Genomic DNA, 18276 nt, shown 5'->3' on the forward strand with positions numbered 1-18276 from the left:
GAGTTTGGATTTTATTTTAAATTCCATCAGATAAGATCAGCTTACTCTTCCTTTGAGCACTGCTCCAACATTAACCACATTTAGTTTCATTTCCTTTTTTCCTCCATCTGCCTGAACAATGACATGTGTCTCGTGTTCCTGACAGCCAATTCTTCTGTGTGTACTCTTCCTGCTGTAGATACTCTATCTTTCCTCTTCTCACGCACTGTGCTGGTTTGGTTTTCTGCACCTATTCTGTCTTCATTCTCTTCCCAAGGATCAGTCTTGCCAACCGAACTGCAATATACTATCTTTTTTTTTTTTTGACAGGCAGAGTGGACAGTGAGAGAAAGAGACAGAGAGAAAGGTCTTCCTTTTTGCCGTTGGTTCACCCTCCAATGGCGCTGCGGCTGGCGCGCTGCGGCTGGCGCACCGCGCTGATCCGATGGCAGGAGCCAGGTACTTCTCCTGGTCTCCCATGGGGTGCAGGGCCCAAGCACTTGGGCCATCCTCCACTGCACTCCCGGGCCACAGCAGAGAGCTGGCCTGGAAGAGGGGCAGCTGGAACAGAATCCGGTGCCCCGCCCGGGACTAGAATCCGGTGAGCTGGCGCCACAAGGTGGAGGATTAGCCTAGTGAGCCGCGGTGCCAGACCTACAAAATACTATCTTAAAACACCTACTTAGCAAAGCCATCTTACAGAAGTGGAGCAGAAACACTTTACGTGACAAGCAAAAAGTGAACAATTACTCATCACAGACCAATCCTACGAGAAACAGTTAAGGGAATCTTACGTTCAAGCCAAAAGATAACCACCATGATGAAAACACATGGGGGCCGGCGCTGTGGCTCACTAGGCTAATCCACTGCCTGCGGCACCAGCACACCGGATTCTAGTCCCGGGAGGGGCGCCGGATTCTGTCCCGGTTGCCCTTCTTCCAGGCCAGCTCTCTGCTGTGGCCAGGGAGTGCAGTGGAGGATGGCCCAAGTGCTTGGGCCCTGCACCCCATGGGAGACCAGGAGGAAGCACCTGGCTCCTGCCTTCAGGTCAGCGCTGCGCGCCCGCGCCGGACATAGCAGCCACTTGGGGGGGTGAACCAATGTAGAAAGGAAGATCTTTCTGTCTCTCTCTCACTAACTCTGCCTGTGGAAAAAAAAAGATATGCTAATTACTCTAATTTGATCATCACACAATATATACATGCATCAAAATGTCACGTTTTACTGTATAAATACATATTATTACAGGTGTAAGATTACTCCTAAAAGCTCATGGGAGAGGGCAAGTGTTTGGTGCAGCAGTTAAAATGCAGCTTGGAATCCTCACCCCGTGGGAGGCAGCAGGTGGTGGCTCAAGTTGTTGGGTTCCTGTCACCTGTGTGGCAGACCTGGCTTGAGTTCCTAGCTCCTGGCTTTGGCCTGGCCCAGCTCTGGCTGGCAAATAGGAGATCTCTATCTGTTCCCCTGCCTTTGACATAAAGAAATATAAATGTTTTCTCTCATATATGAAAGGGAATATATACAGAGTACAAAAAATGTGTAGAAGTCATAGTATTTGGCATTGTTATACTGAATTATATAATTTACACGATACATGCTTTTTTCTCCACTTCATGATCATAGTCTTGAATCCCATGTTATATACTATTAATATCCCTGTTTTCAGGAAAAACAGTATGTGTGTATATATAGTATCTACATATGAAGTGACTATGGCACAATGTTAAAAACTGTAAAATCTTACAAAAGTACTTAATTGGGGCTGGCACCATGGTGTAGTAGGTTAAGCCTCTGCCTGTGGCACAGGCACCCCATATTGGTGCCAGTTCATGTCCTGGTTACTCCTTTTCCAATCCAGCTCCCTGCTTACAGCTTGAGAAAGCAGTAAAAGATGGCCTAAATGCTTAGGCCCCTGCACCTGTATGGGAGACCTGGAGGAACTCCTGGCTTCAGATCAGTCCAGCTGTGGCCATTGAGGCCATTTGGGGAGTGATCAGTGGGTGGAAGATCTTTCTCTCTGCCTCTCCCTCTTTCTGTAACTCTACCTCTCAAATAAACATTAAAAAATACATAATTAAAAAAGAATTAGATTAAAAGATAGGTGCATTCCCATGAACATTCTGATGACACCTTGTATGTATCAATCAAACGTAAGCTGAAACTTAAAACCACCTAATCTGATACTGTGTCTCCTGATAGTTTGATGTATTTCTGTCTCTTAGTGTTTCTTTGATAGTCCCAGTGGCGTAAAAATAATTTGTTTGCTGCGACTCCCAAACAAGATGGCTCCATGGCCCTAGTCTCATATATTCAATTGCCGATGTCAATGACTCTATTTGAATGTTAAGCACCACCCACCTACCCAACTGCCCTCATCACTGGGTTGGTTATCTGTCAGTTTTCCCTCTATCAGTAAACGATTCCTTCAACCACTTTAGGCCCCCAAAGCAGGAGATGTACTGAATCACTCTTCAACTGACAATTTCTTCAATTTTTTTAAAAAAAGATTTACTGATTTATTTGAAAGGCAGAGTTACAGAAAGGTAGAGGCAGAGAGAGAGAGGTCTTCCATCCGCTGGTTCACTCCCCAGATGGCCACAACGATTGGAGCTGCACTGACTGCGGATGCAAAGCCAGGAGCCAGGAGCTTCCTCCAGGCCTCCCACGCAGCTGCAGGGGCCCAAGGACTTGGGCCATCTCCACTTCTTCCCCAGGCCAAAGCAGAGAGTTGGATCGTAGTGTTGCAGCCAGGACTCGAACCGGCGCCCATATGGGAGGCCGGCACTGCAGGCAGTGGCTTTACCCGCTATGCCACAGCGCTGGCTCCACGATCTAGATCTTTCTATGGCAATAGTTTCATCTTATCCACGTTCATTTTTGTTCAAATTTCTTCCAACGTCCTGAAAATTCACTTTGCAGGCCGTCTGTTCAAACTCGGATCCAATCAAGACTGTTATAGCCCTTAAATTTCTTTTACAAGGCAGGTGCATTTTCACCACGAGGAACCGCTGCACTGCTGGCCCAGTTGCTCTGCGGAAGGTCCCGTCTGCTGGATTTGCTTCAGTAGTTACTTCGTGTCTCTGTCTTCTGTTTCTTACACGTTACGCTGGCTGCAAAGGCTTGATAGGTCCACAGGAAGTACTTCGGCCTGGTAGGGCAGTGTCCTCAGTGATACTATAAATAAAAACCTATCGACTACAAAATACAAAGCATCAGACGTCCCGTAGGGTGGTCTTCCTAACACGTGGGTTTACAGCTTCCCGTGTGTTCATCAGACACGCACACATCCCCGGTTTGGGGTGTGCGGGTGCCTGGCGGTCTGCTCGCCCCTCCGTCCCTCCTCTTTCGGGGCGGGGAGGCTCTCCCTAGGCACCCCACGCTAAACTCGCCTTCTTGGGGAAATCCTTAAGGACCCTGTTTCAGTGAGACAGCCCCGCCCCCCACCCCGGCCCCGCCCGCACCCCTCGGTGACCCAAGTCCTAAATCCCAAGCACCCTGTTTATTTCTCCTCCTGCGTTTCCTCCTTTTGTGGACCTCAGCGTCTGCGCCCTTACCGGTCCCGCGGCCGCACAACGCCGCGGCCCTCGCCCACCACTGTGCACCAACAGTCGCTCAGTGAACTCGCCCAGCTCACGGTGACCCTTGGCCTGCCAGGTCTCGGGCGGGAGTCATAACGGGAGGACCTCACCCGCAAGCTGTTCAGGGGAGAGGAGTGGCCATTGCGAGAAAAGGGAACCGACAGCGGCAAACTCCGGACACCCCGGAAGCCAGGAAGCTGCCGCGAGCGGCGCCCAGGTGAGCGGCGCCGCGGCGCCACGTCCACGTGACCACACGGCCCCGCCCATCCCAACCCCGCCTCCCGCGCCCACTGCGCCTGCGCCGGAGCTCCCGGAAGTAGCCAGACCCCGAAGTGCAGGCCGAGCGCGCGTCCGTCAGCCCGTCGGTCCGCCGGTCCCGCCGTCCGTGAGGCTCGAACGGCGGCAGAGGCGCCCATCATGGCGACGTTCATCTCGGTGCAGCTGAAGAAGACGTCGGAGGTGGACCTGGCCAAGCCGCTGGTGAAGTTCATCCAGCAGACCTACCCGAGCGGCGGGGAGGAGCAGGCCCAGTACTGCCGCGCGGCCGAGGAGCTCAGCAAACTGCGCCGCGCCGCGCTCGGCCGCCCGCTGGACAAGCACGAGGGCGCGCTCGAGACGCTGCTGAGGTGGGCGCGGGGCCGGCAGCCGGGACGGGGTCCGCGGCCGGGGCCGAGGCCGAGCGGCCGGCCCCGCCCTGGCCTGGCCGGGCCGGGCCGGGCCGGGCGCGTAGGTGTGGCCCGCATTCCTGCCTGGTGAGCCGCAGCGGCCGCAGGCCGGGGCCCTGCCCTGCCCTGCCCGGCCGCCGCTGGACACCTGGCGCTGCCGACTCGGGGCTACTTTTCCCTTTCGGGGAGGGGTCTGCGGTGGCAGACTGCTGTGTGAGGACTTTCGGGGGTCGGATCTGGAGGGCGCCGCGGCAGCTGCCCGCGCGCGGGCCGTGGGGGAGTGGGGACCCCCGGCCCAGTGTCCGTTCGACACGGAGGGGCCGCCCCCTCAGCGCGGAGTGAGCCCACGAGGTCTCTGGAAGTCGGGAGCTGCAGTTATTTGCAGTGAAGCCCGCATGACAGAGTGTCCGAAGTGGGTTGCTTGCAGTCTGGCTCCCAGGCGGGTATGCGTAGAATGCAGGGAATCTGTTGTTTTAGTACACGCGCCTGGAGCTCGCTCCGTGTCTGATGAGGCCAGAAGAAGCCCTAGAGCGCTTTGTAGGCAGCATTTCTTCTGCCCGCCTTCTTTAATGGCCTCGTTTCTGTGTGTCATAGAGTCTTGCTTGGGGAAGCAGGGCTATAGCAGGTGTATACCGGATTAAAACTAGCTTATGCTGATACAAGACTGACCCTGGTAGCTGCAACGTCGAGGGATTCTCTCTCCTTAGCTGTTGGCATCTCACCTCCGTGGTTCCTTCTAGGGCAGGCTTTGGGCATGTGTGGAGAGGGGTGGCCAGTGGCGGCTCTATGGTAGTTACAGTGGTTCCTAGTATGTTACGGAAGAGGCCGCCTTTAGTCCTTAGCACTGGGGAGGAAGCCACGGGCGGCCTCTGATTGGGCTGACTGGTGATGGTGGGAAATGGGCTGATCTGTTGGGTCACCCAGCTGACAGCAACGTTTCTCTTCCCGATGGCTCAAAGCAAGGTTGGTTTGGACTGCGGAAGCTTTGGTTGCCAAGAGGAAGGGATACTGAATAGATGGCTCGGGGAAATTATGACCCGTTGGTGTTAATTTTAGAGCTGACTTTCGGCCTGCAAGGATCATGATTCTGGTGCTTCGCAAAGGAGTTCTTTTTAAACATTTTTGTTTATTTGGGAGGCAGAGAGAGAGAGAGAGAGATACAGGCACAGCTGCACTCCCCAGGTGCCACAACGACTCAGGCTGGGCCAGGCCGAAGCTGAGAGCTAGGAACTCAGTTTGGGTCTCCTGCATGGGTGGCAGTGACCCAAGGACTTGAGCTGCCTCTCGGGTGCGTATTAGCAGGAAGCTAGCATTGGGAGTGGAGCGGGGACTAGATCCCAGGCAATCCGATATGGGATGCAGGAGACCCGCTAGATCAAGCATCTGCCCCCAGCGTTGGCATAGCCGTTCTTTAGAATCAACTTAGTTTTAAAGAATTGTCAGAGCGATTTTTGTGCAGACGTGAGTAGTCCTTAGGCTTTTCCTTTAGTAGTGTTTTTAAAAAATACAGTTGTGGTATCATGAACGCTATGATAAAAATCTTGTTGAATGGGTTTGGGTCTTTAGATTTAAGGAGCAGAGACAGTTCCTGCAGGGGTTTCAGACTAGCAGGCAAGGAATAGTGGTTAGTGGCCAGATAGAATTCTGCTGTAAGCTTTGGAACTCCGTTGATTCATTGTCGTTTCTCTTACCTGGGTAAGTGTGTGAACTGTTGTCCTGTGGTGCAGCAATTGCAGAGGGGGTCGTTTCTTAAATCTTCTCACTTTTGGCTTTTTTAGTGGAATTGGGGTAAGCTCATGGGTATGCTGCAGCCTACTAAATGTTACAGTGGAGGTGCGTATGAAAGTTCTTGGATAAATACATTGTGAAAGAAGAGAGTTATGACTCAGCTGTAGCTGTCATTCAAAGCAAACAGAACGTCTTTCCGTAATTATGTTTGGCTAATTGTGTAAACCAAACATTAATTTTCCTTTATTTTTTTTTTAACCTGATGAAGTTTTAAACTAATGGACTTTGAAAAAAGAGAGTTTAAACCAGTTTCTAAAGAGTATGATGCTGGCTTGCTAATTCCCTCATGTACAAGTCCAGTGCTAGTCTTTTTATTACCAAATTGCTAGTGTTCTATTAAAATTTCCTAAAATACACATTTACACTTCCATACTCATTGTCATGGTATTTCACCCTTTCCAAAGTGGCTCCTACTAAAAATTGGTGAATGGAGAACTTGAGGGTGATCAAGTGGGAGCTGTGCCGGTGTCTGCTTTCTGGGGGTCAGTTTCCTCGAGAGTTTGCTCTCCTTCCTTGAGAACGTGTGATTGTCGGCTCTCTGAAGTTTGATCTGGGGAGAGAGGCTTGACGAATCTCAAGAATCGTGCATGTGGGGTTTTTAACGTGGCATCTGTAAATAGGATTAGATTCCACTCTGTTTAGTAGATCCCAATCCCAAATTATCATTGAGTTAACATTTTATTCTTGCTTAAAAGTTGGTGGGGGTGGGGACCACATTGTGGCATAGCAGGTAAAGGTGCCACCTGCGATGCCAGTGTCCCATGTGGGTGCCGGTTCTTGTTCTAGCTGCTCCACTTCCCATCCAGCTCCCTGCTAATGGCTTGGGAAAAGCAGTGGAGGATGGCTGAAGTGCTTTGGGTGCTGCTGCCCATGTGGGAGACTTGCAAGAAGCTACTGCCTCCTGACTTTGGCCTTGCCCAGCCCTGGCCATTGGCAGCCATCTGGGAAGTGACCCAGCGAATGGAAGATCTCTGTCTATCTGTGTCTACCTTCCTCTGACTCTGACTTTCAAATAAATAAAAAAATCTTAAAAAAAAATTGGTGGGTAGATAGTTCTGGTAGCCTAGGGCTGGTGTGTGAAGTTCACTGGATGCTTAGACTCTTTCCAGCTGTTGCTGTGTGAACCCTAGAGTACAGTCCTTGTTCACATGGTCCAGATTGAAGTCACACCCAAGTGTGTGAAGTAACGGCGGGGGGTGGGGGTGGGGGGGAGAACAGCGCAAGGCTCAGCCTCAGGTTGTTTTCTGGAATTGCCCCACAGTGCTGCGCTCCTGTGTCACAGTCCACTTTGTATGTCCACTTCTCCAGAAGGATGCTAAGAGAAGTAGTTTTTTTTTTTTGTGGGCAGCCACGTACCACCTAAAACTCTTACGGAAGAAGGGAGGACTGACAGGGATGTAGGCAGTCGGTTCTCCCAACCCCAGCCCCTCCATCCCACTCTTCCCACTTGGCAGTCTTTGATCTCCACTTTGATTGAGCATGGTGTTCCTAACAGTTTGCTGAGTGAATCTGCCCTCAGAGTAGATCTGGTAGCCTGAAGGTTTCCTTCAAGGATTCTCAACAGTGTCTTGTCTTTTTGGCTTCTACTTTGTTGGCTCCCTTCCCTCTTACGTAGCTAGATTCCAGCTTTCTTCATTCCCTTTTCACCTTTAAGGACATTTTGTTGAAGCCTGTTGTATGCTGTTAGACCTTTTCCCTTCTCTTTGACCTCGTGCCTTTACATCTTTTACATTAGAAATCATGTGAGAGAGTGAGGAAGTGAGAGTGAGAGAAACAGGCAGACAGACAGAGAAAGCTCACGTTTACTGATTCACTCCCCAAATGCCCTTGATGGCTGGGGCCAAAGTCAGGAGCCGGGGCCGTAATTCAGGTCTCCCATGTAAGTGGCAGGAACCCAACTGAGCCATCTCGACTGCCTCTGCCTCTCCAGTTCTGTATCGGGAAGCTGGAGTCAGCTGGAGCTGGGCATCAAGCCCAGTGTGGGACACGGTGTCAAAGCCTGCCTCCTCGAGGCCAGGTGCCCATGCTTATCTTTCACACGTAACATTCTTTTTTTTTTTTTTTTTAAATGGGGTTTTGGGTGGGAGCAGTGAGGGTGTTATTCAGATCTCTAACCGGAAGAGGAGGGCATGTGTGTTTTCAGTTCTCCACTGTGGCTGTGTTAATTTACATGTTCATCAGCAGAAATCTGTGAGTTTTTTATTCCTTCACATTCTTGCTAATTCTCACTGATAATTTATAGTACTACTCTGCTAAACTGATAGGTACCTTGTTTTGGTTTGCATGCCTTATTTTGCTTAGGCTGAACATTTTATGTTTACAGGTCACTTAGCAATTCTATGAATTGCCTGTCTTCTTTTGCCCATTTCCTTTTTAAAAATTTAAACATCCTTTTAAAGAGATTGTATATGGGAAAGGCAGTGACAGAGGGAGAAACACACACACACACACATACACACACAGATCTTTGATCTGCTGATTCACTCCCAAAATAGCTGCACCAGCCAGGGCTGGGGTAGACTGGAGCCAGGAGCTCCATCCTAGTCTCCCACGCGAGTGGCAGAGACTCAGGTATTTAAGCCACTGTTTACTGCTTCACATGCACGTTAGCAGAGAGCTGGATCTGAAGCAGAGTAGCTGGGACTCAAACCAGCACTCCTGAGCTGTGGCTTAACCTCCGTGTGACAATGCCTGCACCAAAAAATGTTTTTCAAAAATTTATTTGAAAGGCAGTTCTCTCCCTAAATGATTGTAGCAGCTGTGGTTGGGCCAAGCCAACCAGGAGCCTGGAACTCAATCCATGTTTCCCGTGGTGGGGACCCAAGTACTTGAGCCATCACCAGCTACCTCCCAGGGTGCACGTTAGCAGGAAGCTAGAATTGGAAGTGGAGCTAGGACTGGAACCTAGGCATTCTGATATGGGATGGCAGTGTTGTGATAGACCCTGCCCCTCTTGCTCATTTTCTGCTGTGGGTGATTGATTTTTTTCTTTACTGATTTGTAGGAGTTATTCTGTATCCAGTATGTACATGGTAAAAATCTTCTAATATATTTCTTGAATCTTACCTGTATTTGTGGTGTCTTCTATCACATATAAGTTCTTAGAACATGTTTTGTTTTCTTCATAATGTGTAGTTAGAATTTTCCTCTTATTCCTGATGTTGTGAATGTGTGTGTGTGTTTTCAAGATTTATTTTATTTATTTGAAAGAGTTAGAGAGAGAGGTAGATACAGAGAAAGAGAGGGTCTTCCATCTACTGGTTCACTCCCCAAATGGTCACAAAGGCTGGAGCAGAGCTGGTCTGAAACCAGGAGCCAGCAGCTTCTTCCAGTCCTCCCACATGGGTGTAGAGGCCCCAGCACTTGGGCCATCTTCTGCTGCTTTTCCAGGCCATAGCAGAGAGCTGGAGCAGAAGCGGAGCAGCTGGGACTGCTCCTTATGGGATGCTGGTGCTGCAGGCCTGGGCTTTAACCTGCTAAGCCACAGTGCCAGCCCCATGGGTGTGTTCTGAATGCTCTTTCCCCCAGTCAGATTTTCTAAAGTTTGGGAGCCACCTCTCTTTTTAAGAGCCGAGCCTGTGTGTTTCTTTTTCCTTTGTTCTACAGCTTTTTTTACATCTTTTTTTTCTAATTCATTTATTTTTAAAAAATGCTTTATTTATTTGAAAGGCAGAATTGCAGAGAGGGAGACAGAGACAGAGAGAGAGAGAGAGAAAACTTCCATCCTCAGGTTCACTCCCCAGATGGCCACAATGAGAGGTGCCTGGCTAGGCGGGAGCCGGGAGCCGGGAGCCGGGAGCCGGGAGCCGGGAGCCGGGAGCCGGGGGCCGGGGGCCGGGGGCCGGGGGCTGGGGGCCAGGAGCCAGGAGCCAGGAGCTTCTTCTGGGTCTCCCACTTGGGTGCAGGGGCCCAGGCACTTCAGCCATGTTCTGCTTCTTTCCCAGGCATGTTAGCAGGACTCTGGATTGGGGAAGTTGAGCAGCGGGGACTTAAATAGGCGCGCATTTGGGATGCCGGTGCTGCAGGCTGTGGCTTAACGTGCTGCACCACAATGCTGGCCCCTAATTCATTGATTTTAGGACTGTATTTTTTCTTAGTATTCTTTGACTGCATGCTACTGGTTTTGATATGTATAGTGTTCTTTTTGATACTTATTTTTAATAGTTTGGAGTTCTGTTTTGCCTTAACTCCAGTCATTTATATAGGTTTTGTAAAGTTTCTGCATAGATTTGTCTCTTGTCCTTTTGTATGTTAATATTTAGTTTGTTGTATTGTGGCATTGTCTTTTTCATTTGCAAAATGAAGTTGATGGAATTAGTCTTAGAATTTCTGAAATATTTTCCCAGCACTGTTTCACAGATCAAGAAAGAAAATATTGCAGTTCCGTTTTACTTCATAGCTGTTTATGTTCTGATTGTTGATTTAGGGATGAGAATACTGGGATAATATTAGCTAAGGACATTGCTACAGTTTGTTGGTCAAATGCTGATGGGGAGTCTTTATGAGCACAGGCGCCAGTTCTGGGGTCGTAACAGTGTGTTACATTTCTGAGTCTGTAGTTGCCAAGCTTTGATTTGGCTCAGCAATTTTGTTCTGCATAGATGAATAAACATAAAAGTTTAAAGGAAGATTTAAAATCTGATTTATTTTTCTGTGTTTTGATTTGTCTCATGTTTAGTAAGTCAGATAGATGTTTGGTCCATATTGTCCTGTCCATATTGTCCTGTGTAGCCATAAAAAGAATCGAATCTTCCGTGGTGTTGTACACCTGAGGTTTAAGCCTGCACAGCCAGCGTTCTGGCAGAATCTCGCTAAGGTCCTGATCCCTTGACTCCTGATTAGTTACTTTCTACTGTATGCAGTGCTTCATTAATAATTTTTCATGTGATAAATTGGGTACAGAAAGAAGTGTGAAAATCAGGTTCTGTGACTCCTGGCTAATGTTCTTGGCCCAACTCTTCAGATTCCCTTGTTTCTCCTTCTGGTTGGTGGGCTCGAGTTGGACATCCATGAATACAGATCAGAACTGTATGAGGGTCTGTAGTTTGCATTGTAGTATTACTTTGGCTAATCATGGATTGGTTGTTCTTGATCCCTACGTGTTTTCCTTAAATACACACAAACTTAAAACTAGAATTTCTAGAGGGAATTTATCTTTTATTTATCTTTGATATTTCAAAATGTGCTCATTTCCCAGTTTTTCCCTCAGTGAGATCTCTTCTCTTTCCTCCCCTCCGTTCTCCCCTTTCCCGCCTTCCCTTCTTTCTTCTTTTCTTCGCTTTTCCTCCCTTTCCCTTTCTCTTTTCTGTTGCAAGGCAAAGAGAGAGTAAGACGACAGAGACAGATGAGATCCATTTTCCATTCATGGGTTCCCTCCCCAAATGCCCGCAGTAGTCCACCCAGGCTGGACCAGCCAGGAGCCAGGCGCTCGATCCAGGTCTCCCATGTGGGTGGCAGGGGCCCCTCTGCTGACCCCAAGGGCGTGCATTCGCAGGAAGCTGGAATTGAAAGTGGAGCTGAGACTCATACCCAGGCCCTCTGACGTCTTAACTGCTGTGCCAATTGCCCATTCCCACGTGAGATTTTAAAAATGAGTTATATTATTTGCTCTAAAGTGATTTTATAAAAAACTAGACAACATGTAAAAATACTTCTGCATAGTTGCAGAATAATCACCTGTAGTTAAAATTTATCACACACTGTTTTCCAGAAATTATTATGAGTATTTAATATATATTGTACCATCTTTGTCTCAGCCTTAAAGAAGGTATTATCCTTACTTTAGGAAGGGTTTAGAGATTGAATAACTTGGACAGGATCTCACAGCTTGATTGGGATTCACACTCAGGGTAGCCTTACTTGAAAGTCTGTGGAGTTATGCCTTTTAAGTATATTTAGGATATTGTAGTTAAGAAAACATGGGGTTGGTGTTGTGGTACAGCAGAGTGCCTATTTGAGTTCTGACTGTTCCACTTCCCAGCCAGCTCCTAATGTGCCAGATCAGCAGAGGAGGATGACTCAAGTCCTTGAGTTCCTGCCACCCTGGTGGGGGACCCGGGTGGAGTTCCTGACTGCTGACTTCAGCCTGGCCCAGCCCTGGCTGTTGCAGCCATTTGGGGGAGTGAACAAGCGGATAGATTTGTCTCTCTCAGCTTTTCAAATAAATAAATAAAATATTTTAAAAACACCCTCACTTATTTCTGAAATAAAATCTATAAATATACTAATTTTCAGTTAGCAGCGGCTACTCTCATTTTAAAACATTAATTTTTTATGGTAGGTTTTTTTTTTGTGACAAGCAGAGTGGACCATGAGAGAGAGAGAGAGAGAGAGAGAGAGAGAGGAAGGTCTTCCTTTTTCCGTTGGTTCACCCTACAGTGGCCGCTGCCGCCGGCTCGCTGCGAACAGTGCACTGCACTGATCCGAAGCCAGGAGCCAGGTGCTTCTCCTGGTCTCCCATGGGGTGCAGGGCCCAAGCACTTGGGCCATCCTCCACTGCCCTCCCGGGCCACAGCAGAGAGCTGGACTGGAAGAGGAGCAACCGGGACAGAATCTGGCGCCCCGACTGGGACTAGAACCCGGTGTGCCGGTGCCGCAGGCGGAGGATTAGCCTAGTGAGCCGCGGTACCGGCAATGGTAGTTTTTTAAACATATATTTTATTTATTTGAAAGGCAAAGTTAGAGGAAGAAAGGGAGAGATCTTCCATTCACTGGTTCATTCCCCCAGATGACTGGGCTGAAGGAGTCAGGAGCTTCATCCCGGTCTCCCACGTGGGTGCAGGGGCCCAAGCACTTGGGCCATCCTCCACTGCTTTCCCAGGCACATCAGCAAGGAGCTGGATGGGGACTGGAGCAGCCGGGATAAAACATTAATTTGTCTCTCGTTGAGGTTTGCTGCATACTGGTTAGATGATGTTGCTCTCCAGTGACTGCCCTCCTGTTATATTTTTATTTCAGCCTACATAACCTGTCCTACTATGGCCATTGTACTTTGAGGATTGCATCACTTAGTTCTTAAGCTTCACGAGTTGACCTCAAAAGCTTTGGAGTGAAGAGAATGGGCGTGAAAAAACTTAGTTAGTTCTCTTTAGTTTTTCTTTATTTTCTGGTTCATTCACAGAGCAATAAGTGTATTTCCTACTGCCGGCTCACTTACTTTCTAGTAAGGCCTGAGTAGCTGCCTGTTTTTGATTGGTCATGGATACCCCTGCAGTTACCACCCGGAGTATTCCTCTCTGCTGCATTCTCCCCTTGCTTCCTGCACCTGCCTCCTGGCCAGGACCACACTTCCCTGTCGTCTAGTGACACGCTGGGTATCACAGTGACTTGGCTTGATGGTGGATTTCAGTCTGGGAATTGGCACTCAGTACATTAACCTTGCCTCCTGCCATCGGAGTCAGATGCCCAAGTTGAAATGGCTCTGCTGGAGGAGAGAAAGGTGTGCTGGGATTTGGGATTCACTGGAGCAGAGAGTGAAAGTGACTGTTGGCCATTCCATCCCCAGTGCTCTCTCAGCTCCTTTCCGTCAGACTGGGCACACTGGGAGCTTGGAGAGCATGTCCAGCTGAGGGCAGTAGGACTGCTGTGTACCTAGACTGCTCACCGTGCAGGCAGAAGGGCTGTGGGGCTCACAAGAGATTTCTTTTGTTATTAAAGTATTTGCCAACTGTCCTTGATTGTGCCTTTCCCCAGCAGAGCCTGTAACACCCCTTTTCAGAAGGTGTTTCTGGTCCCCCCTCTGCAACCAGATCAGCCTCCTCGCTTCACACCTTCAGGCACTGTTAGCTCAGGCCCTTGGCACTTGCTGTTCCCTCCTTACCGGCTTGTTTTTAGCCAGCTCCTGTTCATTCACAAAACAGAAAACCTGAAGTTTTACTTTTCAGAGAGAGGAAAAGAAAATTACTTTTTTGATGGGGCCAGCGCTGTGGCGCAGCGGGTTAACGCCCTGGCCTGAAGTGCCGGTTCTAGTCCTGGCTGCGCCACTTCCCATCCAGCTCTCTGCTGTGGCCTGGGAAAGCAGTAGAAGATGGCCCAAGTCCTTGGGCGCCTGCACCCACATGGGAGACCTGGAGGAGGCTCCTGGCTTCGAATTGGCGCAGCTTCAGCCATTGCAGCCAATTGGAGAGTGAACCATTGGATGGAAGAACCTCTCTCTCTCTCTGCCTCTCCTTTCTCTGTGTAACTCTTTCAAATAAATAAATAAATCTTTAAAAAAAAAGGAAAATTACTTTTTTGAAAGCTTTGCTTTTTATGGATTTATTTGCTTGGGACTAGCAAGAAAACAGTGAGCAAAGAGACCCAGTCTGCTGTGTCATGGAATTCAGAAATCTTTGGAGTCTTTTTTTTTAAATTAAAGATTTGTTTGTTTATTTTGAAAGTCAGAGTTACAAAGGAAGGAAGAGAGAGAGAGGGGGAGGGAGGGAGGGATCGATCGATCGATCAATCGATCTTCTATCCACTAGTGGCCAGTGCTGGGCCAGGCTGAAGCCAGAAGCCAGGAATTTGATCCTGGTCTCCGTTTGACTTCTTTTTGTCTCCTAATCATAAAAAAGATGTTTAAGGGACACTCAGTTTCCTTCAGTGAATAATGCAAGAAAGACGGTGTTGACGTGGTCAACTTCCTAGGACCCTCATTTCTTCAGGGATTGGTTAAATGACTTATATCATTGCTTATAGCAGTATCTTGAACTTATGCTGAGAAATAAAGTTTCTATCTGTTATCATTCAGCTCCATTTCCCTGAACTTTTTGAAGTTTCTCGTAGGTTTCAGTGAACATATAGTGAATATCTTGAGGTGATGGCCACGTAGGGCAGACCTCATCCGTGTCTCCTGCTGTGACTTGAACTGTAACGGGAGCCTGTTAAGAGCATTCAGTGCTTAATACTTCAGAGGTAATTTCCTAATTACAAAAATACCCTTTGTAATCACAGTATAACTTTCAAAATCAGGAAATTGGTCTTGATTTTTTTTTAAAGATTTATTTATTTATTCAAAAGAGTTACACACAGAGAGGAGAGGCAGAGAGAGAGAGAGTGGTTTTCCATCTGCTGGTTCACTCCCCAGTTGGCTGCAACAGCTGGAGCTGGGCCGATCTGAAGCCAGGAGCTTCTTCCAGGTCTCCCATTCGGATGCAGAGGCCCAAGGACTTGGGCCATCTTCTACTGCTTTCCTAGGCCACAGCAGAGAGCTGTCTAGGAAGTGGAGCAGCTGGACTCGAACCAGTGCCCATATGGCATGTCAGCACTGCAGGTGGTGGCTTTACCCACTCTGCCACAGCGCCGGCCCCAACCTTGATTTAATATTAGCATTTGTGATATTTTTTCAGATTTTTTTTTTTTATTTTTTATTTTTTATTTTTTTGACAGGCAGAGTGGACAGTGAGAGAGAGACAGAGAGAGAAAGGTCTTCCTTTGCCGCTGGTTCACCCTCCAATGGCCGCCGCTGCAGCCGGCGCACCGCGCTGATCCTGGCAGGAGCCAGGAGCCAGGTGCTTTTCCTGGTCTCCCATGGGGTGCAGGGCCCAAGCACCTGGGCCATCCTCCACTGCACTCCCTGGCCATAGCAGAGAGCTGGCCTGGAAGAGGGGCAACCGGGACAGAATCCGGCGCCCCAACCGGGACTAGAACCCGGTGTGCCGGCGCCGCAAGGTGGAGGATTAGCCTATTGAGCCACGGCGCCGGCTATTTTTTCAGATTTTTAAAAAAAGATTTATTTATTTTGAATGGCAGAGTTACAGAGAGGTAGAGACAGAGAGAGAGAGGTCTTTGATCCGCTGGTTCACTCCCCAGATGGCTGCAATGGCCGGAGCTGCGCCAGTCTGAAGCCAGGAGCCAGGAACTTCTTTCGGGTCTCCCACAAGGGTGCAGGGGCCCAAGGACTTGGCTGTCTTCTACTGCTTTCCCAGGTACAGCAGAGAGCTGGATCGGAAGTGGTGCAGCCGGGACTAGAACCAGTGCCCATATGTGATTGCCAGCTCTTCAGGCCAGGGCTTTAACCCACTGTGCCACATTGCCGGCCCCTATTTATTCAGAGTTTATTGATTTTCCTGACTATGTTGTTTATAGTTCCAGGGACTTATCTACGATTGTACATTGCATTTGTTTTTATATTTTTATTATTTTTAAAAATGATATTTATTTTTATGTGAAAGGCACAGTGAAAGAGAGGGAAAGATAAATAATGTCTACCTGCTCACTGGTTCACTCCCCAGATCCCTGCAATAGCCAGGGCTGGGCCAGGCCAAAGCCAGGAGCCCAGAACACCGTCTGGGTCTTCCACTTGAGTGGCAGGACTCAAGCACTTGGGCCATCACCTGTTGCCAACCTAGGTACATTATCAGGAGCTAGCTTGGAAGCAGAGTGGTTGGGACTTGAACTGGCCCTCCAGCATGGGGTGTGGGCATTCCAAGCTGCAGCTGACCACCCGCACGCAGCCTTGACCCCTGTGCTTTGCATTTAGCTGTTATAGCTCTGTAGGCTCCTTCAGTCTGGAACAGTTCTCAGTTTTCTCTTGTCTTTCATAACCTTCACATTTTTGAAAAATATAGACTAGTTACTTTGTAAGAATGTCCTTCATTAGGATTTTGTGTCATATTTTCTTGTGATTTATGTATTTTTTGTATGGGTGTACCAAAGAACATTTTTTTTTTTTGGTGCATATCAGAAAAAACTTATTTGTTCTGTTTGTGGTGATGTTGACTTTTATCACTTGACCTTGCAGTTAATAATTATATTGAACAAATTTCTAAGTATTTCTGTGGGCAGATACTTTGAGATTGTATGATACGCTGTTGTCAAACTTTCATTGTTTTAACCTCATTGATTAATCTTATCAAAGTCAGGTATTATACCCTGAAAGATGTCAAAAACTGATTTTTCAGGGCCAGCACTGTAGTGCAGTGGGTTAAAGTCCTGGCCTGCAGCACCTGCATTCCATATGGGTGCGGGTTTGAGTCTTGGCTGCTCCACTTCCAGTCCAGTTCCCTGATAATGCCCCTGGGAAAGCAGCAGAAGATGGCGCAAGAGCTTGGGCCCCTGTACCCACATGGGAGACCTGGAAGAAGCTCCTGGCTTTGGCCTGGCCCAACCCCAGTCATTGCACCTATTTGGGGGAGTGAACCAGCAGATGGAAGACATCTCTTTGTCTCCTCCTCCCTCAGTAACTCTGCCTTTCAAATAAATAATATAAATCTAAAAAAAGTGATTTTTCTAATTCCGTTGTTTCCTTATTAGATTTTTTAGGTGGCATTGTACAATAAGGTGGTGCTTTCTCTGTTTACCTGATTATTTTATTTACTTCAGAATGGTGTTATTTCCCTTATTATGAATCGTCACTATTAAAATTTATCTCTACTTGGCTGCTGAGAGCCCCTTAAAGTGAGTTCCTGTGTCTTTTTACGTCTTCCTCATTTTCTTTTTTTTTTTTTTTGACAGGCAGAGTGGACAGTGAGAGAGAGAGACAGAGAGGAAGGTCTTCCTTTGCCGTTGGTTCACCCTCCAATGGCTGCCGCGGCTGGCGCGCTGCGGCCGGCGCACCGCGCTGATCCGATGGCAGGAGCCAGGAGCCAGGTGCTTTTCCTGGTCTCCCATGGGGTGCAGGGCCCAAGCACCTGGGCCATCCTCCACTGCACTCCCAGGCCACAGCAGAGAGCTGACCTGGAAGAGGGGCAACCGGGACAGAATCCGGTGCCCCGACCGGGACTAGAACCCAGTGTGCCGGCGCCGCTAGGCGGAGGATTAACCTAGTGAGCCGCAGCGCCGGCCTGTCGTCCTCATTTTCTGAGTGCTCCCTTAACTCAGGTGCAGCAAGATGATTCAGGATTGAGTCTTGCGTTTTCTCAGCCTTAGCCCTGGATCCAGGCTTTCTGTGAAGTGCACTTGCCCCCTTTCTAATGCAGAGCATTGTTTATGTGGACACTGTGAGATGGGGTACTGCTTCTAGGCCCTTTCCGCGTATACATTCAGGAAACACTTAGGAGTACATGCACCTCTTTCTGTTCTCTCCACTATGTTGAAAGATGATCTCACATTGAGGCCTTCCGTTTCATCAGAACCCCAGTTTATTCCAGCCTTCTCCCTGCTGTTTGCAGACCTTTTTTCTGACAGTGAGAAACGTGCCGTCATGATCTTCAGCGTGTTTACTTAATTACTGAGTTCTTCCTGCTTATAACCAAACTGATTGCCATGCCAGTCAGAAAACTTGGTTTCAGAAATGTTGGTCCTCTACCAACATACTCCAAAATAATCACTGGGAAGATAGCATCAGT

At 48.5% G+C, this 18276-nt stretch overlaps 1 protein-coding gene across 4 annotated transcripts in view; it reads left to right on the forward strand.

Moving 5' to 3' along the window:
• The first annotated feature begins 3847 nt into the window (after window positions 1-3847).
• PDCD6IP (programmed cell death 6 interacting protein) overlaps window positions 3848-18276 on the forward strand; it is a 77254-nt gene continuing 62825 nt past the window's right edge. For 3 of the 4 annotated variants that reach the window (XM_051818592.2, XM_051818594.2, XM_070072930.1), the window contains exon 1: window positions 3851-4183. In XM_051818592.2, coding sequence (XP_051674552.1) covers window positions 3975-4183 — 209 coding nt within the window. In that variant the 5' untranslated portion in view covers window positions 3851-3974. Of the gene's footprint in view, window positions 4184-18276 lie in introns of all 4 variants that reach the window. The other variant, XM_051818593.2, reaches the window with a different exon arrangement.

The sequence above is a fragment of the Oryctolagus cuniculus genome, chromosome 4, assembly GCF_964237555.1.
Source record: "Oryctolagus cuniculus chromosome 4, mOryCun1.1, whole genome shotgun sequence".
Taxonomy (NCBI): domain Eukaryota; kingdom Metazoa; phylum Chordata; class Mammalia; order Lagomorpha; family Leporidae; genus Oryctolagus; species Oryctolagus cuniculus.